The sequence below is a fragment of the Coregonus clupeaformis genome, unplaced genomic scaffold (assembly GCF_020615455.1).
Source record: "Coregonus clupeaformis isolate EN_2021a unplaced genomic scaffold, ASM2061545v1 scaf1912, whole genome shotgun sequence".
Lineage (NCBI taxonomy): Eukaryota > Metazoa > Chordata > Actinopteri > Salmoniformes > Salmonidae > Coregonus > Coregonus clupeaformis.
Window position 1 is genome coordinate 90001 of NW_025535366.1, and position 9564 is coordinate 99564.

Here is a 9564-nt window from a genome sequence, read left to right on the forward strand (position 1 = left end):
CTGTAGGGAACAAGAATGGGAAGCTGTGGACATCTGATGAGGAAGTCTCTCCTGAGGTGCTGGCTAAGGTAACAGCACTATATACATATCTCTCCTCTGTCTCTCCTCCTCTTCCTCGCTCTCTCTCTTCCTCTCTCTCTCCTCCAATTCCTCGCTCTCTCTTCCTCTCTCTCTTCCTCTCTCTCTCCTCCTCTTCCTCTCTCTCTCCTCTTCCGCTCTCTCTCTTCCTCTCTCTCCTCTTCCTCTCTCTCTCCTCTTCCTCTCTCTCCTCTTCCTCTCTCTCCTCTTCCTCTCTCTCTCTCTCTCTCTCCTCCTCCTCCTCTTCCTCTCTCTTCCTCTCTCTCTCCTCCTCTTCCTCGCTCTCTCTTCCTCTCTCTCTTCCTCGCTCTCTCTTCCTCTCTCTCTTCCTCGCTCTCTCCTCCTCTTCCTCTCTCTCTCCTCTTCCTCGCTCTCCTCTTCCTCGCTCTCTCTTCCTCTCTCTCCTCTTCCTCTCTCTCTCCTCTTCCTCTCTCTCTTCCTCTCTCTCTCTCCTCTTCCTCTTCCTCTCTCTCTCCTCTTCCTCTCTCTCTCCTCTTCCTCTCTCTCCTCTTTCTCTCTTTCTCTCTCTCTCTCTCTCTCTGTCTGTCTGTCTGTCTGTCTGTCTGTCTGTCTGTCTGTCTGTCTGTCTGTCTGTCTGTCTCTCTCCTCCTCTTCCTCTCCCTCTCCTCCTCTTCTTCCTCCTCTTCCTCTCTCTCTCCCTCCTCTCCCTCTCCAGGAGTAGAATGCTGTTGCTAGTAAGATGTGTAATCTCCCTCTCTCCCTCTCCAGGTGCAGGCCATTAAGCTGTTGGTTCGTTGGCTCCTGGGCATGAAGAACAACCAGTCTAAATCAGCCAACTCCACCCTCCGACTGCTGTCAGCCATGCTGGTCTCCGAGGGAGACCTCACAGAACAGAAGAAGATCAGGTACGTAGAGGTCAGAGGTCAGACGACCTGTCAGCCATGCTGGTCTCCGAGGAGACCTCACAGAACAGAAGAAGATCAGGTGCGTGAGGTCAGGAGGTCAGATGACCTGTCAGCCATGCTGGTCTCCGAGGAGACCTCACAGAACAGAAGAAGATCAGGTACGTAGAGGTCAGGGGTCAGGGACGACCTGTCAGCCATGCTGGTCTCCGAGGGAGACCTCACAGAACAGAAGAAGATCAGGTACGTAGAGGTCAGAGGTCAGATGACCTGTCAGCCATGCTGGTCTCCGAGGGAGACCTCACAGAACAGAAGAAGATCAGGTACGTAGAGGTCAGAGGTCAGATGACCTGTCAGCCATGCTGGTCTCCGAGGGAGACCTCACAGAACAGAAGAAGATCAGGTACGTAGAGGTCAGATGACCTGTCAGCCATGCTGGTCTCCGAGGGAGACCTCACAGAACAGAAGAAGATCAGGTACGTAGAGGTCAGAGGTCAGACGACCTGTCAGCCATGCTGGTCTCGAGGGAGACCTCACAGAACAGAAGAAGATCAGGTACGGAGGTCAGAGGTCAGATGACCTGTCAGCCATGCTGGTCTCCGAGGGAGACCTCACAGAACAGAAGAAGATCAGGTACGGAGGTCAGAGGTCAGAACGACCTGTCAGCCATGCTGGTCTCCGAGGAGACCTCACAGAACAGAAGAAGATCAGGTACGTGAGAGGTCAGAGGTCAGGATGACCTGTCAGCCATGCTGGTCTCCGAGGGAGACCTCAGAACAGAAGAAGATCAGATGCGTAGAGGTCGGGAGGTCAGATGACCTGTCAGCCATGCTGGTCTCCGAGGGAGACCTCACAGAACAGAAGAAGATCAGGTACGTAGAGGTCAGAGGTCAGATGACCTGTCAGCCATGCTGGTCTCCGAGGGAGACCTCACAGAACAGAAGAAGATCAGGTACGTGAGGTCAGAGGTCAGATGACCTGTCAGCCATGCTGGTCTCCGAGGGAGACCTCACAGAACAGAAGAAGATCAGGTACGTAGAGGTCAGAGGTCAGACGACCTGTCAGCCATGCTGGTCTCCGAGGGAGACCTCACAGAACAGAAGAAGATCAGGTACGTAGAGGTCAGAGGTCAGACGACCTGTCAGCCATGCTGGTCTCCGAGGGAGACCTCACAGAACAGAAGAAGATCAGGTACGTAGAGGTCAGGAGGTCAGATGACCTGTCAGCCATGCTGGTCTCCGAGGGAGACCTCACAGAACAGAAGAAGATCAGGTACGTAGAGGTCAGAGGTCAGACGACCTGTCAGCCATGCTGGTCTCCGAGGGAGACCTCACAGAACAGAACAGAAGGGTTAGAGGTCAGGCTAACTGGGTTACAAAATACTCCTTGATGCTCATTACTCACATCGTCCTCCTCCTCCTCCTCCTCTTCCTCCTCCAGCAAGTCAGACATGTCTCGTCTGCGTCTGGCAGCAGGAGGCGCCATCATGAAGCTGGCCCAGGAACCAGTTTACCATGACATCATCACACCAGAACAGTTCCAGCTCTGTGGACTGGTCATCAACGTAAGACCGTGTGTGGGAGGAGTGTCGGTGTGGGGATTTTTGAGGAGATGCTTCTGTGTTCTTGTGTCCTTTGTTTTGTTGAACTGTCCCTCTCGTCCTCCTCCTGCAGGATGAGTGTTATCAGGTCGTCAGATATTTGCCCAGAAGTTACACCCTGGCCCTGGTGAAGTTGCTCCTTCCACTGGAGTACCTGGCGGTGTTCTCTCTGTGTGCTAAAGACCCCGTCAAGGAGAGAGGGCCCACGCCAGGCAGTGTCTGCTCAAGAACATCAGCATCGACGGGCAGTACATCAAAAACAACCCCCTGGCCCACGGTGAGTGGACCAGGCCGTAGCACAACCCCCCTGGCCCACGGTTAGTGGACCAGGCCGTAGCACAACCCCCCTGGCCCACGGTGAGTGGACCAGGCCGTAGAACAACCCCCGTAACACAACTGGTTACTGGACCAGAATGTTATATGGTCGTAACACAACCGCTTAGTGGGACCGTAGTCAGGACCGTAACACAACCGCTTAGTGGACCGTAGTCAGGACCGTAACACAACCGCTTAGTGGGCCGTAGTCAGGACCGTAACACAACCGCTTAGTGGGCCGTAGTCAGGACCGTAACACAACCGCTTAGTGGACTGTAGTCAGGACCGTAACACAACCGCTTAGTGGACCGTAACACAACCGCTTAGTGGACCGTAACACAACCGCTTAGTGGACCGTAGTCAGGACCGTAACACAACTGCTTAGTGGACCGTAGTCAGGACCGTAACACAACCGCTTAGTGGACCGTGAGTCAGGACGCGTAACACAACCAGCTTAGTGGACCGTGAGTCAGGACCGTAACACAACCGCTTAGTGGACCGTAGTCAGGACCGTGAACACAACCGCTTAGTGGACCGTAGTCAGGACCGTAACACAACCGCTTAGTGGACCGTAGTCAGGACCGTAACACAACCGCTTAGTGGACCGTAGTCAGGACCGTAACACAACCGCTTAGTGGACCGTAGTCAGGACCGTAACACAACCGCTTAGTGGACCGTAGTCAAGACCGTAACACAACCGCTTAGTGGGCCGTAGTCAAGACCGTAACACAACCGCTTAGTGGGCCGTAGTCAAGACCGTAACACAACCGCTTAGTGGACCGTAGTCAGGACCGTAACACAACCCGGCGTAGTGGACCGTAACACCACCGCTTAGTGGGCCGTAAGTCAGGACCGCTTAGTGGGCGTGAGTCAGGACCGTAACACAACCGCTTAGTGGACCGTAGTCAGGGACCGTAACACAACCGCTTAGTGGACCGTGAGTCAGGACTGTAACACAACCGCTTAGTGGACCGTACTCAGGGACCGTAACACAACCGCAGTGGGCCGTAGTCAGGACCGTAACACAACCGCTTAGTGGACCGTGAGTCAGGACCGTAACACAACCCGGCTTAGTGGACCGTAGTCAGGACCGTAACACAACCGCTTAGTGGACCGTAGTCAGGACCGTAACACAACCGCTTAGTGGACCGTAGTCAGGACCGTAACACAACCGCTTAGTGGACCGTGAGTCAGGACCGTAACACAACCGCTTAGTGGACCGTGACTCAGGACCGTAACACAACCGCTTAGTGGACCGTGAGTCAGGACCGTAACACAACCGCTTAGTGGACCGTAGTCAAGACCGTGAACACAACCGCTTAGTGGACCGTAACACAACCGCTTAGTGGACCGTAACACAACCGCTTAGTGGACCGGTAGTCAGGACCGTAACACAACCGCTTAGTGGACCGTGAGTCAGGACCGTGAACACAACCGCTTAGTGGACCGTAGTCAGGACCGTAACACAACCGCTTAGTGGACCGTAAGTCAGGACCGTAACACAACCGGCTTAGTGGACCGTGAGTCAGGACCGTGAACACAACCGCTTAGTGGACCGTAGTCAGGACCATAACACAACCGCTTAGTGGACCGTAGTCAAGACCGTAACACAACCGCTTAGTGGGCCGTAGTCAAGACCGTAACACAACCGCTTAGTGGGCCGTAGTCAAGACCGAACACAACCGCTTAGTGGACCGTAGTCAGGACCGTAACACAACCGCTTAGTGGACCGTAACACCACCGCTTAGTGGGCCGTGAGTCAGGACCGCTTAGTGGGCTGTAGTCAGGACCGTAACACAACCGCTTAGTGGACCCGTGAGGTCAGGACCCAGTAACACAACCGCTCAGTGGACCGTAGTCAGGACCGTAACACGACCGCTTAGTGGACCGTACTCAGGACCGTAACACAACCGCTTAGTGGGCCGTGAGTCAGGACCGTAACACAACCGCTTAGTGGACCGTAGTCAGGACCGTAACACAACCGCTTAGTGGACCGTAGTCAGGACCGTAACACAACCGCTTAGTGGACCGTAGTCAGGACCGTAACACAACCGCTTAGTGGACCGTAGTCAGGACCGTAACACAACCGCTTAGTGGACCGTAGTCAGGACCGTAACACAACCGCTTAGTGGACCGTACTCAGGACCGTAACACAACCGCTTAGTGGACCGTAGTCAGGACCGTAACATAACCGCTTAGTGGGCGTGAGTCAGGACCGTGAACATAACCGCTTAGTGGGCCGTAGTCAGGACCGTAACACAACCGCTTAGTGGACCGTGAACACAACCGGCTTAGTGGACCGTGAGTCAAGACCGTGAACACAACCGCTTAGTGGACCGTGAATCAAGACCGTAACACAACCGCTTAGTGGACCGTAGTCAGGACCAGTAACACAACCGCTTAGTGGACCCGTAGTCAGGACCGTAACACAACCGCTTAGTGGACCGTAACAGTTAAGGACCGTAACACAACCGCTTAGTGGACCGTAGTCAAGACCGTAACACAACCGCTTAGTAGACCGTAGTCAGGACCGTAACACAACCGCTTAGTGGACCGTAGTCAAGACCGTAACACAACCGCTTAGTGGACCGTAACACAACCGCTTAGTGGACCGTAGTCAAGACCGTAACACAACCACTTAGTGGACCGTAGTCAGGACCGTAACACAACCACTTAGTGGGCCGTAGTCAGGACCGTAACACAACCGCTTAGTGGACCGTAGTCAGGACCGTAACACAACCGCTTAGTGGGCCGTAGTCAGGACCGTAACACAACCGCTTAATGGACCGTAGTCAGGACCGTAACACAACCGCTTAGTGGACCGTACTCAGGACCGTAACACAACCGCTTAGTGGACCGTGAGTCAGGACCGTAACACAACCGCTTAGTGGACCGCAACAGTTAAGGACCGTAACACAAACGCTTAGTGGGCCGTGAGTCAGGACCGTGAACACAACCGCTTAGTGGACCGTGAGTCAGGACCGTAACACAACCGCTTAGTGGACCGTAGTCAGGACCGTAACACAACCGCTTAGTGGACCGTACTCAGGACCGTAACACAACCGCTTAGTGGACCGTAGTCAGGACCGTAACACAACCGCTTAGTGGACCGCAACAGTTAAGGACCGTAACACAAACGCTTAGTGGGCCGTAGTCAGGACCGTAACACAACCGCTTAGTGGACCGCAACAGTTAAGGACCGTAACACAACCGCTTAGTGGACCGTAGTCAGGACCGTAACACAACCGCTTAGTGGGCCGTAGTCAGGACCGTAACACAACCGCTTAGTGGGCCGTAACACAACCGCTTAGTGGACCGTACTCAGGACCGTAACACAACCGCTTAGTGGACCGTAGTCAGGACTGTAACACAACCGCTTAGTGGACCGTAAGTCAGGACCGTAACACAACCGCTTAGTGGACCGTAGTCAGGACCGTAACACAACCAGCTTAGTGGACCGTGAGTCAGGACGGCTTAGTGGGCCGTAGTCAGGACCCTAACATAACACGCTAGTGGGCCGAAGTCAGGACCGCTTAGTGGGCCGTAGTCAGGACCGTAACACAACCGCTTAGTGGACGTAACACAACCGCTTAGTGGACCGTACTCAAGACCATAACACAACCGCTTAGTGGACCGTAGTCATGACCGTAACAGTTAAGGTCCGTAACACAACCATAACCACAACTCAAACACATGGTTAATACATAAAGAACATCCTTTATCAATGTTTTTAAATACTCTCTCCTCCCCCCTCCTCCTTCTCCCCCTCCTTATCCCCCTCCCCCCTCCTCCTCCCCTCCTCCCTCCTCCTCCCTCCTCCCTCTCCCTCCCTCCTCCCTCTCCTCCTCCTCCTCCTCCCTCTCCCCCCTCCTCCCTCCCCCTCCTCCCTCCTCCTCCCCTCCTCCCTCCTTCTCCCTCCTCCCTCCTCCTCCTCCTCCTCCTCCTCCCCTCCTCCCTCCTCCTCTCCTCCCCTCCTCCCTCTCCTCCTCCCCTCCTCCCTCCTTCTCCCTCTATAGATAGATGCTGTCTCTCCTACCAGAGTATGTGGTTCCTGTATGATCCACCTGCTGGCTCATGACCCAGACTTCACCAAGCCACAGGACTTTGAACAGCTCCGAGACCTCAAGGAGTGAGTACGCACACACACACACACACACACACACACACACACACACACACGTACAAAGCCTCTCCTCTTCATCTTTCCTAAATCAGACAGTACATAGCCTCTCCTCTTCATCTCTCCTAAATCAGACAGTACATAGCCTCTCCTCTTAATCTCTCCTAAATCAGACAGTACATAGCCTCTCCTCTTCATCCCTCTCCTAAATCAGACAGTACACAGCCTCTCCTCTTCATCTCTCCTAAATCAGACAGTACATAGCCTCTCCTCTTCATCCCTGTCTCCTCTTCATCTCTCCTAAATCAGACAGTACATAGCCTCTCCTCTTCATCCCTATCCTAAATCAAACAGTACATAGCCTCTCCTCTTCATCCCTATCCTAAATCAGACAGTACACAGCCTCTCCTCTTCATCCCTATCCTAAATCAGACAGTACACAGCCTCTCCTCTTCATCTCTCCTAAATCAGACAGTACATAGCCTCTCCTCTTCATCCCTATCCTAAATCAGACAGTACATAGCCTCTCCTCTTCATCCCTATCCTAAATCAGACAGTACATAGCCTCCTCTTCATTTCTCCTAAATCAGACCAGTACATAGCCTCTCCTCTTCATCCCTATCCTAAATCAGACAGTACATAGCCTCTCCTCTTCATCCCTCTCCTAAATCAGACAGTACATAGCCTCTCCTCTTCATCCCTATCCTAAATCAGACAGTACATAGCCTCTCCTCTTCATCTCTCCTAAATCAGACAGTACATAGCCTCTCCTCTTCCCTATCCTAAATCAGACAGTACATAGCCTCTCCTCTTCATCTCTCCTAAATCAGACAGTACATAGCTTCCTCTCCTCTTCATCTCTCCTAAATCAGACAGTACATAGCCTCTCCTCTTCATCCCTATCCTAAATCAGACAGTACATAGCCTCTCCCTCTTCATCCCTCTCCTAAATCAGACAGTACATAGCCTCTCCTCTTCATCCCTATCTAAATCAGACAGTACATAGCCTCTCCTCTTCATCTCTCCTAAATCAGACAGTACATAGCCTCTCCTCTTCATCCCTATCCTAAATCAGACAGTACATAGTCTCTCCTCTTCATCTCTCTCCTAAATCAGACAGTACATAGCCTCTCCTCTTCATCCCTCTCCTAAATCAGACAGTACATAGCCTCTCCTCTTCATCTCTCTCCTAAATCAGACAGTACATAGCCTTCCTCTTCATCCCTCTCTAAATCAGACAGTACATAGCTCTCTCTCTTCATCCCTATCCTAAATCAGACAGTACATAGCCTCTCCTCTTCATCTCTCCTAAATCAGACAGTACATAGCCTCTCCTCTTCATCCCTATCCTAAATCAGACAGTACATAGTCTCTCCTCTTCATCTCTCTCCTAAATCAGACAGTACATAGCCTCTCCTCTTCATCCCTCTCCTAAATCAGACAGTACATAGCCTCTCCCTCTTCATCCTCTCCTAAATCAGACAGTACATAGCCTCTCCTCTTCATCTCTCCTAAATCAGACAGTACATAGCCTCCCTCTTCATCCCTCTCCTAAATAAGACAGTACATAGCCTCTCCTCTTCATCCCTATCCTAAATCAGACAGTACATAGCCTCTCCTCTTCATCCCTCTCCTAAATTAGACAGTACATAGCCTCTCCTCTTCATCTCTCCTAAATTAGACAGTACATAGCCTCTCCTCTTCATCTCTCCTAAATCAGACACTACATAGCCTCTCCTCTTCATCTCTCCTAAACATTTCTGATGTGTGTGTTTGTGTGTATTCTGACCGTGTGTGTGTTTGTGTGTGTAGGTGTCTGTGGTTCATGCTGGAGGTGTTGATGGTACAGAATGAGAACAACAGCCATGCCTTCCTGAGGAAAATGGTGGAGAACATCAAACAGACCAAGGACGCACAGTGTCCTGACGACCCTAAGGCCAACGAGGTACACACACACACAGTGTCCTGACGACCCTAAGGCCAACGAGGTACACACACACACAGTGTCCTGACGACCCTAAGGCCAACGAGGTACACACACACAGTGTCCTGACGACCCTAAGGCCAACGAGGTACACACACACACACAGTGTCCTGACGACCCTAAGGCCAACGAGGTACACACACAGTGTCCTGACGACCCTAAGGCCAACGAGGTACACACACACACACACACAGTGTCCTGACGACCCTAAGGCTTAACGAGGTACACACACAGTGTCCTGACGCGACCCTAAGGCCAACGAGGTACACACACAGTGTCCTGACGACCCTAAGGCGAACGAGGTACACACACACACACAGTGTCCTGACGACCCTAAGGCCAACGAGGTACACACACACACACAGTGTCCTGACGACCCTAAGGCCAACGAGGTACACACACACAGTGTCCTGACGACCCTAAGGCCAACGCAGGTACACACACACAGTGTCCTGAGCGACCTAAGGCCAACGAGGTACACACACACACACACAGTGTCCTGGCGACCCTAAGGCCAACGTAGGTAATACACACACAGTGTCCTGACGACCCTAAGGCCAACGAGGTACACACACACACACACAGTGTCCTGACGACCCTAAGG

At 52.6% G+C, this 9564-nt stretch overlaps 2 protein-coding genes across 2 annotated transcripts in view; both read left to right on the forward strand.

Annotated features, from left to right (window-relative positions):
• Positions 1 to 2863, forward strand: part of LOC123481292 (sister chromatid cohesion protein PDS5 homolog A) — a 70273-nt gene extending 67410 nt beyond the window's left edge. Inside the window, exons 22-25 of the mRNA XM_045218935.1 lie at positions 1 to 68; positions 808 to 944; positions 2382 to 2505; positions 2615 to 2863. The exon at positions 1 to 68 is cut by the window's left edge and continues 1 nt beyond it. Of these exons, the coding sequence (XP_045074870.1) occupies positions 1 to 68; positions 808 to 944; positions 2382 to 2505; positions 2615 to 2863 (578 nt within the window). The remainder of the gene's footprint in view (positions 69 to 807; positions 945 to 2381; positions 2506 to 2614) is intronic.
• A 4045-nt stretch (positions 2864 to 6908) lies between these two features.
• On the forward strand, positions 6909 to 8959 carry LOC123487942 (sister chromatid cohesion protein PDS5 homolog A-like). The gene is made up of 2 exons (XM_045218934.1): positions 6909 to 6985; positions 8789 to 8959. The coding sequence occupies exons 1-2, from the start codon at positions 6912 to 6914 to the stop codon at positions 8943 to 8945; spliced, it is 231 nt and encodes a 76-aa protein (XP_045074869.1). The 5' UTR covers positions 6909 to 6911; the 3' UTR covers positions 8946 to 8959.
• Positions 8960 to 9564: the final 605 nt, after the last annotated feature.